Source organism: Sprattus sprattus, assembly GCF_963457725.1.
Source record: "Sprattus sprattus genome assembly, chromosome: 17".
In the NCBI taxonomy this organism is placed as follows: domain Eukaryota; kingdom Metazoa; phylum Chordata; class Actinopteri; order Clupeiformes; family Clupeidae; genus Sprattus; species Sprattus sprattus.
This window is the reverse complement of record NC_137915.1, coordinates 10,920,639-10,936,312: the sequence shown is the minus strand read 5'-3', so window position 1 is coordinate 10,936,312 and position 15,674 is coordinate 10,920,639. Positions and strand designations below refer to the sequence as shown.

At 44.5% G+C, this 15,674-nt stretch overlaps 1 protein-coding gene across 1 annotated transcript; it reads right to left on the bottom strand.

Moving 5' to 3' along the window:
- Window positions 1-280: 280 nt before the first annotated feature.
- On the bottom strand, window positions 281-14,384 carry LOC308378279 (uncharacterized protein; the record flags this gene model as incomplete). The annotated part of the gene is given in 10 exon segments (XM_080855141.1): window positions 281-766; window positions 809-919; window positions 1,004-1,123; window positions 1,187-1,255; window positions 6,021-6,611; window positions 6,613-6,803; window positions 7,007-7,105; window positions 8,933-9,176; window positions 9,429-9,551; window positions 14,007-14,384. Coding segments are annotated over 10 exon segments (2,412 nt in total).
- Window positions 14,385-15,674: the final 1,290 nt, after the last annotated feature.

The following is a 15,674-nucleotide window of genomic DNA, read 5'->3' as shown; positions in this document are numbered from 1 at the left end:
AATTCAGGAGACAAAATTAGAAAAAAAAACTTTTATTGTTTTAACCACAACATTAAGTCCATCCTAGATGTCCATTCAGGTTTGAGTTCAGGGCCTGAAAAGACAAGACAAAATGAGAAGAAAGACTCAAACTCACATGAAACACAGAATTTGAGTGAAAATTGAACAGATACCTCCATGGGCAAAGATCAGCTGGGCAAATCTAGCCTTTCCTGAAGAGAAAGAAAAGCATTAGAATTCAAACATTCACTTACAACCAGACGTACAGAAACACCCAGGCCTACTTTGAAGGAGTGTAGTCTACAGTTTGGCCAGTCTGGGCTTCATTTCCAGGAAAACTGGGGACAGGAGCAGGCTGAGCAGCATCCTCATTTGGAAGGAAGTCCAGTGGGATGTAGGTGGTTTGGGAAAAGACCCTTTTGCCACGCACGTAACGATTAAAGGATTTAACCACGTAGCGTGTTTGAAAACCTGATGGCTCTGTGATCACAAGGTAGCGCTCTTGCCCTGATGAGGGACCCTCGGCATCACCACCATTATAATAGTTTTCTCCACTCACATCCATGGAGGAGCTGCCAAGACTACCTAAAGGGTTGGATTGAGTCATTTGAGGCAGGGGCATTTCAACCGGCGTGGAAGCCATCTGGGCCCATGCTGGGGGCATCTGCACCTGGGGCATCTTGGCTGCCTGGCTCACTTGTGGCACCTTGGTCGCCTGGCTCACAGGAGCATGGGGCATCTGGGACCATGCTGGGGGCATCTGGGCCTGCACCTGGGGCATCTTGGCTGCCTGGCTCACTTGTGGCACCTTGGTCGCCTGGCTCACAGGAGCATGGGGCATCTGGGACCATGCTGGGGTCATCTGGGCCTGCACCTGGGGCATCTTGGCTGCCTGGCTCACTTGTGGCACCTTGGCCACCTGGCTCACAGGAGCATGGGGCATCTGGGACCATGCTGGGGGCATCTGGGCCTGCACCTGGGGCATCTTGGCTGCCTGGCTCACTTGTGGCATATTGGCTGCCTGGCTCACAGGAGCTTGGGGCATCTGGGACCATGCTGGGGGAATCTGGGCCTGCACCTGGGGCATCTTGGCTGCCTGGCTCACTTGTGGCATATTGGCTGCCTGGCTCACAGGAGCTGGGGGCATCTGGGCCTGCATCTGGGGCATCTTGGCTGCCTGTCTCACTGGTGGCAACTTGGCCGTCTGGCTCACTGGGGCCGGTGGCATCTTGGCCCATGCTGGGGGCATCTTGACCTGCGCCTGGAGCATCTGTGCTGCCTGGCTCACTATGGCCTGGGGCATCTCCTGAGTAGGGGCGAGGGGAGTCCACACTTGGTTTGCCTGGATTGAAGACATGCCATCTCTGCTCACCTGATTAGAGGGCATCCAGACATTGCTTGGCTGGTTCGATGGCATTTGCATCTGGCTTGCTGGGGCTTGAGGAATCTCCGCTTTACTTACAAAAGGGCTTTCCTTAGTAGGTTCCTTGTAACTTGGGACACCTTCACCTTTGGTAGAGCTGAAGTCATTCATGGAGGGCACAGATCCACTGCCAGGAGGGCTAGGCCTGAAACCATGGTACCCAAAACTCTGGGGAACTTCCAACCCTAGAACAAAACAAGGGCGTCAGTGAAAATATACTTTACATTTGATTAAACTTCAAAAAAGTACCAACTCTCACCTTGTTGAAGTTGTTGACAGCAGATTTCACTTATGAAGTAAAGGCATATCCAAGGTAACCTGCAGAATACACTTTGTTTAGACCAGGTAAGAGATAGAAAACCATATAGCTACAGACAAATAATTAGTGTGCTTGCCCGAAGGGAAGCACAGTATTGTTCTTCATAAGTTCTCTTTATTTATTCTCCCCGTTTTTCTTGCAGCTAACTACTCCTCGCCCGTTTGAGGTAGAGACGCCGTTCAAACACCGAAACGTCCGGCCCGATCCGGTGCAACCTGCAATATCTCTTCGTGGCGGTACTCCTTGTCACTCCTTTTTTATTCCTCTTTTTTCATCCCCTTTTCCCCCCATAGACTTGTATGGCAGAACTGTGGGGCATTATGACATCATAATAGGCTCATTAAACTGGCTTGCACCTGTGCTTCACTGACACCTGCGCCAAGGAACCTATTCTCTCTGTTCCTCTCCATGCAACTGTATAACTAGGAATATTAAGAGACACCTTCCATACCAGGGCTCTACAGTGCGAGTATTTCACTCGCATAAATAGGTACGCGCGAACTTGAAAAACTTGTATTCCCACTACCGTAACATTAGCTATCCTAGCTGTGTTAAGCAGTGCTATCCTAGCTGTGTTAAGCAGCTGTAATATCTGAGTACGGGGCTAAAGGCTAACTAACACTACGTAACGGGAGTATCCACTGGCAGTTTCAGCTAGCCGTAACGGGGGATCATTTTCCTTAATTCAAGTTGTGAAGTAAACCTGTGAAGTAATTCATGAATTTAGTTGTGTGAATATAGTGAGCTAAGGCTTGTATTCCTACTACGGTAACGTGAGCCATCCTAGCTGTACGGTGCTATGCAAAAGTAGCTTATACTGAAAGAATGGTTAACTTGTTAGCTCACCAGTTTATTATGTTGCTAATGTGGTTGGAGAGGATTAAGCGCGAGTTAACATTAACCCGTGTCCTGGGTTAATGTTAACTCAGTTGTCCTCAGTTTTCGAAAACTAGACTGAAACTAAGAAGGATAACTATGACTAAATGTGACTAAAATAGCTGCCAAAATGAACACTGAGATAGGGGACCCCTTAATCTGCAATTCATGGTTGCTAGCTCTAATCAGATGTACTAACTAGGCTTATAAGAGAAGACTAACTTTTTATGCCATCGAACACCAATAACTAGAACTTATTTGACAGACTATAAACCAATGTGATACACGTGCTCTCTAGCTATACAGTAAAAGTGTTGCTTACGTTAGATACTAGACCTACAGTCTAATTCTAACTGCATTAAGTCTAACATATAGGCCTATCTTACAATAAACTTTAAGTAAAGCTGGCTATGTAACCGCATTCATTCCAATATTGTTGCAGAGATGTTTCCTTTTACCAAGATAACATTTTCAACAATTCACTTAGCTCAGTAAGTCAGGATAACAAAACTCTGGAACTATTGACCAAATGTAACACACTAGACCCTTTCACAATAAACAAGCAAACAAACAAACAAAAACAGAACAACAAAGATACCCTCATATGTCTAAACGTCAGTGGAACCAAAATATAATGGTTGAGCTTGGTTGCTTGCTAAAATATATTGGAAGAAGGCCCCACTACACTGATTGAGTAGATGTAAATACATGTTAATTCATAGGCACTTGTTCTCTCTGTCACAGAGCAAGCACACTCTCGCAGTTCGTTCACGAAACGCATTCTAGTTGAATTTGTACCTGAACATCATGCCAAGAGTCATAGCCAACTTCAATGGTTTGAATCAAAGACCCAAACGTAGCACTCTCCTCACCACTGCAACAGCAACAACCCAGCTTGACTTTAAAACAACCAAACTGGTCATTTATAGGCACAGATCCTCCGTCTGAATCCTAATTAACCAACTGGATTCAGCTGATTGCAATTGCTGTGTTGTCAGGTGTGAACTTCCATTTAACACTGTGAGAAGTGTTGACATCACTGATTATATTCAATTCAATTTGCCATTACAATACAAGAAGGGAAAGCAGCACCATTGTTTGGCCTAATTTAGCAGCACGTTTGTTGTAGTGATACCTATTTATCAGTCTAATTCTCAGTCAGGAGATGATGAGCTAGTTACTTGCTTTAACTCAGCGTATACTTCAGTTCTTGAGACTATTGCGCCAATGACGGAGTGTACACCCAAAGCTCATTCTCAGCCCTGGCTTAATGACAATATACACAAATTGAGAGAGCTATTGAGCAGGACTGGACGCAAATGGAAAAAATACATCTGATCATCTCCTGTTGGTGCGATGAGGGACAACATAACCCAACAATACAATAGCTTGTGTGCAGGGGTAACGAGCACCAGTACCCCCCCTGAGGTGCGTTGCAAATAAATACAGTAACATTTTAGTTTTTTTTACACATGAATAAGGTGACTGAGATGGCATGAGTGACTTGCAGTAGAATTAAGTGTCTAATGTGTTAATATTGCACAATGAAATTTTACATTTGAGTGCATGTCTGAGTGCAATGTTCTGATGGCCGTCATTTAGACACGCGGCCTTTGCTCTGGAGGACCTGGAGGACCTGGACGTTGCTCTGGAGGACCTGGACGTGCAACTTCCAGGCATGGCACCAATAATCTTTATTTATTGGTGCCATCAATAAATAAAGCAGGAATCCTGCTTTATTTGGTGGGCACCAATAAATAAAGATTGTTGTTGTTTACGATTTTCTATCAGTTCTCACCACACAACGATGTCTCATCTTTGCTCCTTGAATGTCGATATGTAATGGTATGGAGTTATTGAAACTTACTACGTGTAAAAATTGGATGTTTATTTTTGCCTCGAAAGTTGCACTGGGTGCCTTTAATGTGCAACATCACATTTGAAATGGAATCCTCTTACTCACGCTGTAAATAAAGGAAGCTGACCAATATCAGGCTTAACATCCAAAATGGACTTGTTGAGAAAAAAACATTTTGAATTGAAAAGATAACAAATGAGCATACATATCAGTCACCAAGGACACTACATGCACCAGCAGTCACCTTTCAGATAGGTTTCAGCTTGACCTCTCAGAATCACTGCTGAAAATACCTACGGTAAGGTGGAGCAGCTTTACACTGTGATGTCATCTGGAAGTTGGTTCAAGAGCTGAACATCAAGGATGCCATCAGTAAACAGTGAGACCCAACCACTCAGATGCTTGCTGGAAGCTGATCAAATGCACTCACTCTTTTTAATTGACCTTGAAATTACAGTGTATGCCTATTCAGCTGATTTTTATTTCTCCATGTTCTTTAAAATACATCCACTTCTCAAAGCTTCATTTATAAAGTCCTTTGGATGGCCATAGTGTAAGAATTTTGCTATATACATAAAACATACCTGTGGTTGACAGAATATCATTGAAACAATTGATGCAGGTTACTCACAAATAGACCATTTTATAGAACATTTGCTTCTCTGGAATAAGCAATGGCAGCATGTTACACATTTAAAAAAAAAAAAAAAGGACAACAGAAAGTAGACAATTGACTGAAAGTGGCTTCATAAAGAAGGTGGCTTCATAAAGTTTGCCATAGAGAACCCAATAAAGAAGTTCTACCTCCTGAAGTTACATCCTGACTTTCTCCAGTAATTCTGTAATCAATTTGAGTCAACCTCCCTCAACAGCAGGACAAGAATTCATTGCTATGCATGGATAGCCTGCCTTTCACCCATCAGTTCCATTCAGCTTTAGCAGGAGGTTAAAAGGGCATCAAGAAATTAAGGAGACAAAATTAGAGAAAATATTTTATTGTTTTAACCATAACGTTAAGTCCATCCTAGATGTCCATTCAGGTTTGAGTTCAGGGCCTGAAAAGACAAGACAAAATGAGAAGCAAGACTCCCACTCACATGAAACACAGAATTTGAGAGAAAATTGAACAGATACCTCCATGGGCAAAGATCAGCTGGGCAAATCTAGCCTTTCCTGAAGAGAAAGAAAAGCATTAGAATTCAAACATTCACTTACAACCAGACGTACAGAAAGACCCAGGCCTACCTTGAAGGAGTGTAGTCTACAGTTTGGCCAGTCTGGGCTTCATTTCCAGGAAAACTGGGGACAGGAGCAGGCTGAGCAGCATCCTCATTTGGAAGGAAGTCCAGTGGGATGTAGGTGGTTTGGGAAAAGACCCTTTTGCCACGCACGTAACGATTAAAGGATTTAACCACGTAGCGTGTTTGAAAACCTGATGGCTCTGTGATCACAAGGTAGCGCTCTTGCCCTGATGAGGGACCCTCAGCATCACCACCATTAGAATAGTTTTCTCCACTCACACCCATGGAGGAGCTGCCAAGAGCTTGGGGCATCTGGGCTGCCTGGCTCACTGGGGCTGGGGGCATCTTGGCCCATGCTGGGGGCATGTGGGCCTGGGGCATCTTGGCATCCTGGCTCACTGGTGGCACCTTGGCCGCCTGGCTCACAGGAGCTTGGGGCATCTGGGCCCATGCTGGGGGTATCTGGGCCTGCACCTGGAGCATCTTAGCTGCCTGGCTCACTTGTGGCACCTTTGCCGCCTGGCTCACAGGAGCTTGTGGCATCTGGGACCATGCTGGGGCCATCTGCACCTGGGGCATCTTGGCTGCCTGGCTCACAGGAGCTTGGGGCATCTGGGACCATGCTGGGGGCATCTGGGCCTGCATCTGGGGCATCTTGGCTGCCTGGCTCACTGGTGGCAACTTGGCCGTCTGACTCACTGGGGCCGGTGGCATCTTGGCCCATGCTAGGGGCATCTTGACCTGCGCCTGGGGAATCTTGGCTGCCTGGCTCACTGGGGGCATCTGGGCCCATGCTGGGGGCAATTGCACCTGGGGCATCTGGGCCTGCACCTGGGGCATCTTGGCTGCCTGGCTCACTGGGGGCATCTTGGCTCCTGCACACAAGCTACAAGGGGCCTGGGGCGTCTTGGCTGCCTGGCTCACTGGAGCTTGGGGCATCTGGGACCATGCTGGGGGCATCTGCACCTGGGGCATCTGGGCCTGCACCTGGGGCATCTTGGCTGCCTGGCTCACTGGGGCTGGGGGCATCTTGGTTGGTGCCTGGTGCATCTGTGCTGCCTGGCTCACTATGGTCTGGGGCATCTCCTGAGCAGGGGCGAGGGGAGTCCACACTGGGTTTGCCTGGATTGAAGACATGCCGTCTTGGCTCACCTGAGTAGAGGGCATCCAGACATGGCTTGGCTGGGTCGATGGCATTTGCATCTGGCTTACTAGGGCTTGAGGAATCTCCGCTTTACTTACAAATGGGCGTTCCTTTGTAGGTTCCTTGTAACTTGGGACACCTTCACCTTTGGTAGAGCTGAAGTCATTCATGGAGGGCACAGATCCACTGCCAGGAGGGCTTGGCCTGAAACCATGGTACCCAAAACTCTGGGGAACTTCCAACCCTAGAACAAAACAAGGGCATCAGTGAAAATATACTTTACATTTGATTTATCTTCAAAAAAAGTACCAACTCTCACCTTGTTGAAGTTGTTGACAGCAGATTTCACTTATGAAGTAAAGGCATATCCAAGTTAACCTGCAGAATACACTTTGTTTAGACCAGGTAAGAGATAGAAAACCATATAGCTACAGACAAATAATTAAATTTGTACCTGAACATCATGCCAAGAGTCATCGCCAACTTCAGTGGTTTTAATGAAATACCCAAAAGTAGCACTCTCCTCACCACTGCAACAGCAACACCCCAGCTTGACTTTAAACAACCAAACTGTTCTTTTATAGGCACAGCTCCTCCGTCTGAATCCTAATTAACCAACTGGATTCAGCTGATTGCAATTGTTGTGTGTCGTCAGGTGTGAACTTCCATTTAACACGGTGAGAAGTGTTGACATCACTGATTATATTCTATGTCAATTTTCCATTACAATACAAAAGGAAAAGCAGCACCATTGATTGTTTGGCCTAATTTAGCAGCACGTTTGTTGTAGTGATACCTATTTATCAGTCTAATTCTCAGTCAGGAGATGAGCTAGTTACTTGCTTCAACTCAGCGTATACTTCAGTTCTTGAGACTATTGCGCCTATGACGGAGTGTAGACCCAAAGCTCATTCTCAGCCCTGGCTTAATGACAATATACACAAATTGAGAGAGATATTGAGCAGGGGCCGTATTCACAAAGAATCTTAGGGCTAAAAGTAGCTCATAAGTGGCGAATTTAGGAGAAACTCCTAAAAATAATGGGCGTGTCAGTCTTAAATGTAGGACTCCTAATTTTTTTTTACTAAGAGCAATTCACAAAATATTTTATCCCTAAAAGTAGCACCTAAGTCTAGGACAGCTTAAAACTCCTCATGAGGACTCCTAAATCACTAAGACCTATTCACAAAAAGTCTTTAAAATGGCTGAAGCCAGACGCAACGTGTTGGAGACAATGAACGACTCTGAATTGTTGAGAAGATTTCGCTTAAACCGTGAAGGCATCAACATTTTATTAGAATTAGTGCGGGATGCAATCACGTCTCCAACTAACAGAAACAACCCAATCAGTCCGGAAGTTAAATGTTTGATAACATTAAGATTTTTGGCTACGGGGAAAATGCAACTTTGCAACGCAGACGACTTCAGAATATCGCAATCATCAGTAAGCCGATTCATTCATCAAACAATCACCGCACTCTGTAGACCACACATTGTACAACAGTTTATTCGGTTCCCTTTGGACAATCGCCTACTTCAAAGGATCAAGGTCAATTTCATGGCGATTGCAGGAATGCCCGGTGTCGTGGGTGCCATCGATGGAACACACATTAAAATAATTGCTCCATCCAGAGATGAGGACGTCTTTGTCAACCGCAAAAAGGTACACTCAATTAATACACAGATAGTGTTTGATCCAAATTTCATAATCATGGATATTGTTGCGAAGTGGCCTGGATCTACTCACGATTCGCGCATTTAAATGGAGAGCGGTCTGCGCCAGCTTTTTGAGCGGCACCATGTACCTGCTGGATGCCACTTGTTGGGTGACAGTGGTTATCCATGCAAGACATAGCTTTTGACACCCTTCCTCAATCCACAACCAGGAGCACAGTTGAACTACAACATGTAAGTACACGCATGAGGCCTTTTTTGGTGACACAATTGAAATACGCTCATGTGGACAAACTTGGAACAAAATCGTATTTGCTCTTTGTCGCCTTTTCTTTGTTAATTCTGTTAATTATTGTGTACCGTTTATTTCCATGAATTGTAGAGCGCACAAGAATACACGCAATGTTGTGGAAAGAGGAATCGGGCAGCTGAAACGCCGCTTTCATGTCCTGCACGGGGAAATGAGGCTTAGCCCAGACAGGGCCAGTGCCGTGATCACTTTGTGCGCAATTCTGCACAACCTTTGCTGATGCAGAAACATCCCGCTGCCAGAGGATGAGGAGGAGGTAGATGACAATGACCACGATGATGATGGCGAAGATGATGATGAAGATGGTGAATTTGTCGGAGAACACAGTGGACTGGCATTTAGGGATCATTTTGTGAATACGCATTTTAGGTATACATCTTGCACAAATCAATCAACACACATTTGTCTAATGAATATTTTTATTTGCCTCTTTCAGCCTCTGAATGTTAAGCCTGTAAAATTCAGCTTTGAGTTTTAAGAGCTTGTGTTGTTGCTTTAGGACTCTCTTTTGCAATTTTAAGATGCCCATTTTCATGTCTGGATGCCCTCTACTCAGGTGTCCTCTTCTCAATTAGAGATGTACTGGCACCAGGCGGGGAGGCAGGGGGTGCAGGAAGAGGAGCAACTGAAAGAAGAGGTGTAGCTGGGAGAGGAAGAGCTGGGAGAGGAGGTGCAGCTGGGAGAGGTAGAGCTGGGAGAGGAAGAGCTGGAAGAGGAAGAGCAGCTGGGAGAGGAAGAGCTGGGAGAGGACGGGCAGCTGGGAGAGGACGGGCAGCTGGGAGAGGACGTTGACTTGATTGTTCTCCCCTGAGAGAGATTGGAGAAGATTTTCCAACATTTTTGGGAATTTTGTTTTTCATTTGTTAATTAAAGATTACACAAAAACCTTTTTCATGCAGCCTATTGCACTTATTTCACAGCCTACCCCTCAATCTCCATTAATAGTTGGACTGCAGGATCAACTGCTCCCTCGAGGCCAGTTATGCTGGTGTCCGACCCGATTACACTGTAGACCACAGATCCCACTGGGGACAGAGGTTTGGGTGCAGATCCTCCCCCAAAACATAAAAGGGTTCAGTTAATCAACAACGTCATACAGCCTATCATTGTAGCCTCTGTTAATTGTCTTTTGTCCCTTAATTAAGTCGTGCAAATACGGTTCACAAAAGAATGCAATAAATCTTTAAAAAAGACTTACCTGTAGCCGCGACGGCTCTTTTAAAGTCCGCAATCTCCATCCTACATTGTGACTGGAGCTCATACCACCGCTTCTCACAGTCATCGACAGAGCGACACACGCCAGGGAATGAAGCATTTATGTTTACACATATGTCCTCCCATGCCTCACGCTTCTTTTTTGTGGTCACCCCACAGCCAAATTTAGCTTTTATAATCCCCCTCCTCTCCAGCACACACTGGGCCAACAGGAGCAGTTGGTCCTGGGACCAGTTCGGCTTTCTCTTACGTCTCGTTTCGTCCATTATGACAGGAGGACTTAAAGAGCCGTATGGACTGATATTTGAAGTGTTTAAGGGCTGGAAATATGCTGATTACCTAATAGTTTGCAGGGTGCTTTAATTATTACTTCATTGATTTCATGCAATTTCCGTGTTTTTTTCGGCGATTTCTCTTTCTCTTAACGTGCAAAGCGTCATTCTCGTTGGATGCACAAACTTGTCAGTGCATGGTCCATTACTATTTAATATGACTTCATTTGAAGCCTAGGTTATTCTCTTATTTTCTGTTGATTTAGTGGGATCGTTAGGGGGATGTTAGGACTGAGTTTTGAATGAGAGCGCCTGTCAGCAACCAATCACCGTGCGCACCGCTTCTAAACTCGTGCATGAGAATTGACGTCATCCATAGCAACAGAGTTTTTATCTTAAGCTTAGGAGTTGGTATTATCCTTAGTATGAGTAGGTCTCAGAGGCGTTGTGAATCACTTTTAAGAAATTACTCCTACGTAAAATGTTTTAGCGCGAGTAAGGAGCACTCCTAGTGGTAAGATAAAAGTCTTTGTGAATACGGCCCCAGGACTGGACGCACATGGAAAAATGACATCTGATGATGTCATACCTAGAAATAGAAAATAGAATAGAAAAGCCTTTATTGTAATTGTATTTGCATACAGCGAAATTTGGAGCACTGCTCCTGTTGGTGCAATGAGGGACAACATAACCCAACAATACAATAGCTTGTGTGCAGGGGAGGATCTGTCTGGAGGACCTGGACGTATGTCGGAGGGAAAGAGAGTAAATAGGTGGTGGGATGGGTGTTACGAGTCTTTAATGACGTGTGAACTCACTAGGATCTCTTTTAGAGAAGTCTGGAATGATTGGAATGGGACCTCCATGCCTCTAATTTGTATGCTTGTGGTCTAAAGTAAATGAATATATTAAATTAAACATTGGCTTGCTTAAATAACACAAATGCTTAATATGTACAGATCAAACAGTACCACAATAAAGATTCTAACAAACAGTACAGTTGTGGTGGTTCCTGTCTGACTATACTGCCCTCTACAGGTCAATCACATTCTTTTAAGAATTCAGGAGTAATTTAACAGTGCTACCATTCTAATGCACTTAAAGGCACCCAGTGCAACTTTCGAGGCAAAAATAAACATTCAATTTCTTTTTTAAACTTAGTAAGTTTCAATAACTCCATACCATTACATATCGACATTCAAGGAGCAAAGATGAGACGTCGTTGTGTGGTGAGAACTGATAGAAAATAGTAAACAGCAACAATCTTTATTTATTGGTGCCATCAATAAATAAAGCAGGAATCCCGTCGGCAATCCTCTGAGTTTTCCGAACGCGTGACTTCACTATAATTTGCGAGCGCATGGTTCTATTTCATGATGGCGGATCTAAGTTGTTCCGAGACGAAGGCGAAGAGAAAGCGTGGTCGACCTCGTGTTTTCACGACACCACAGAAAAAACAGAAGTTTCATAAGAAGCATATGGGTGTCGTGTGCTCTGGGGCGACAAATTTGACGAATGGAGGAAGCTAAGCGAGAAGCTCGGGCTGTAGAGGGACAGCGAACTTGCACGTGTGCTGTTGGACAGGTAATAATAATAATAATAATAATTAATTTTGTAAGTACTAACAACTGTATTCAATTACAGGCATGAAAGTACTTACAACTGTATTCAATGCATGGGCCACATTTGCGGAATATCATTGTATAATATTCAGCAAATACCTTTGAACAGACAGCAGGGCCTTGCGTGTTAGAATCTCCGGAAGCGTTCGCGACTCATCGGAAAACTCTGAGAATTGCCGACGGGAATCCTGCTTTATTTGGTGGCACCAATAAATAAAGATTGTTGTTGTTTACGATTTTCTATCAGTTCTCACCACACAACGACGTCTCATCTTTGCTCCTTGAATGTCGATATGTAATGGTATGGAGTTATTGAAACTTACTACGTGTAAAAAAAGACTAGAAATTGAATGTTTATTTTTGCCTCGAAAGTTGCACTGGGTGCCTTTAATGTGCAACATCACATTTTAAATGGAATCCTCTTACTCACGCTGTAAATAATAAAGGAAGCTGACCAATATCAAACAGGCTTAACATCCAAAATGGACTTGTTGAGAAAAAAACATTTGAAAGACATTTTGAATTGAAAAGATCAAATAAGCATACATATCAGTCACCAAGGACACTACATGCACCAGCAGTCACCTTTCAGATAGGTTTCAGCTTGACCTCTCAGAATCACTGCTGAAAATACCTATGGTAAGGTGGAGCAGCTTTACACTGTGATGTCATCTGGAAGTTGGTTCAAGAGCTGAACATCAAGGATGCAATCAGTAAACAGTGAGACCCAACCACTCAGATGCTTGCTGGAAGCTGATCAAATGCACTCACTCTTTTTAATTGACCTTGAAATTACAGTGTATGCCCATTCAGCTTTTTATTCCTCCATGTTCTTTAGAAGACATCCATTTCTCAAAGTCCTTCGGATTGCCATCATGTATGAATTTTGCTATATACATAAAACATACCTAGATGTGGTTGACAGAATAACATTGAAACAATGCAGGTTAATCAAAAATAGACCATTTCATGGAGCAGTTGCGTCGCTGGTGTAAGCAATGGCAGCACGTTACACACATAAAACTTGGACAACAGAAAGTAGACAATTGCTTGAAGGTGGCTTCATAAACTTAGTTACCCAATGAAGAAGTTCTACCTCCTGAAGTTACATCCTGATTTACTCCAGTAATACTGTAATCAATTTGAGTCAACCTCCCTCAACAGCAGGACAAGAATTCATTGCTATGCATGGATAGCCTGCCTTTCACCCATCAGTTCCATTCAGTTTTAGCAGGAGGTTAAAAGGGCATCAAGAAATTAAGGAGACAAAATTAGAGAAAATCTTTTATTGTTTTAACCACAACGTAAAGTCCATCCTAGATATCCATTCAGGTTTGAGTTCAGGGCCTGAAAAGACAAGACAAAATGAGAAGCAAGACTCCCACTCACATGAAACACAGAATTTGAGAGAATATTGAACAGATACCTCCATGGGCAAAGATCAGCTGGTCAAATCTAGCCTTTCCTGAAGAGAAAGAAACGCATTAGAATTCAAACATTCACTTACAAGCAGACGTACAGAAAGACCCAGGCCTACCTTGAAGGAGTGTAGTCTACAGTTTGGCCAGTCTGGGCTTCATTTCCAGGAAAACTGGGGACAGGAGCAGGCTGAGCAGCATCCTCATTTGGAAGGAAGTCCAGTGGGATGTAGGTGGTTTGGGAAAAGACCCTTTTGCCACGCACGTAACGATTGAAGGATTTAACCACGTAGCGTGTTTGAAAACCTGATGGCTCTGTGATCACAAGGTAGCGCTCTTGCCCTGATGAGGGACCCTCGGCATCACCACCATTATAATAGTTTTCTCCACTCACATCCATGGAGGAGCTGCCAAGACTACCTAAAGGGTTGGATTGAGTCATTTGAGGCAGGGGCATTTCAACCGGCGTGGAAGCCATCTGGGCCCATGCTGGGGGCATCTGCACCTGGGGCATCTTGGCTGCCTGGCTCACTTGTGGCACCTTGGTCGCCTGGCTCACAGGAGCATGGGGCATCTGGGACCATGCTGGGGGCATCTGGGCCTGCACCTGGGGCATCTTGGCTGCCTGGCTCACTTGTGGCACCTTGGTCGCCTGGCTCACAGGAGCATGGGGCATCTGGGACCATGCTGGGGGCATCTGTGCCTGCACCTGGGGCATCTTGGCTGCCTGTCTCACTTGTGGCACCTTGGCCACCTGGCTCACAGGAGCATGGGGCATCTGGGACCATGCTGGGGGCATCTGGGCCTGCATCTGGGGCATCTTGGCTGCCTGTCTCACTGGGGCCGGTGGCATCTTGGCCCATGCTGGGGGCATCTTGACCTGCGCCTGGAGCATCTGTGCTGCCTGGCTCACTATGGTCTGGGGCATCTCCTGAGCAGGGGCGAGGGGAGTCCACACTTGGTTTGCCTGGATTGAAGACATGCCATCTCTGCTCACCTGAGTAGAGGGCATCCAGACATTGCTTGGCTGGTTCGATGGCATTTGCATCTGGCTTGCTGGGGCTTGAGGAATCTCTGCTTTACTTACAAAAGGGCTTTCCTTAGTAGGTTCCTTGTAACTTGGGACACCTTCACCTTTGGTAGAGCTGAAGTCATTCATGGAGGGCACAGATCCACTGCCAGGAGGGCTAGGCCTGAAACCATGGTACCCAAAACTCTGGGGAACTTCCAACCCTAGAACAAAACAAGGGCGTCAGTGAAAATATACTTTACATTTGATTTATCTTCAAAAAAAGTACCAACTCTCACCTTGTTGAAGTTGTTGACAGCAGATTTCACTTATGAAGTAAAGGCATATCCAAGGTAACCTGCAGAATACACTTTGTTTAGACCAGGTAAGAGATAGAAAAACATATAGCTACAGACAAATAATTGAATTTGTACCTGAACATCATGCCAAGAGCCATAGCCAGCTTCAGTGGTTTGAATCAAAGACCCAAAAGTAGCACTCTCCTCACCACTGCAACAGCAACACCACAGCTTGACTTTAAAACAACCAAACTGGTCTTTTATAGGCACAGCTCCTCCGTCTGAATCCTAATTAACCAAACGGGCTTCAGCTGATTGCAATTGTTGTGTGTTGTCAGGTGTGAACTTCCATTTAACACTGTGAGAAGTGTTGATATCACTGAAAATATTCACTGCCACTTTGCCATTACAATACAAGAAGGAAAAGCAGCACCATTGTTTGGCTTAAATTAGCAGCATGTTTTTTGGTAGTGAAACTCACCATGTACCTCAGTTCTTGAAACGGTTGCGCCTATGACAGAGTATAGACCCAAAACTGATTCTCACTCCTGGCTTAGTGACAATATATGCAAATTGAGACTAATGTTAAGCAGGATTAAACTGAACGCAATTGGAAAAAGTATTTGTTATGATTTTCACACAAGACCCAATCAACTATCAGAATGCTTAAAAAAAAATCTAGAAATGACTAGATTATGACAAGGCATAGTTTAATGTGCAATACTTTCAAAACGTATCTTAACCCTCCCAGCTGCCCCTTCCCCCCTGCTGTGGTGATTAAAAAAAAAAATAAATAATGAGATCTGATTGTCAATATCAGCTTCAGTCAATTCAGCCATTTTCAGCAATTCACTTAAATGACAAGACCAAACATATCTTACAAAAACACAGACAATGAGGTTAAGGAGAGAACAATATACTGTATATACATATTGTTGTTGTTTAAGGGAAACACTATATATATATATATATATATATATATATATATATAAAC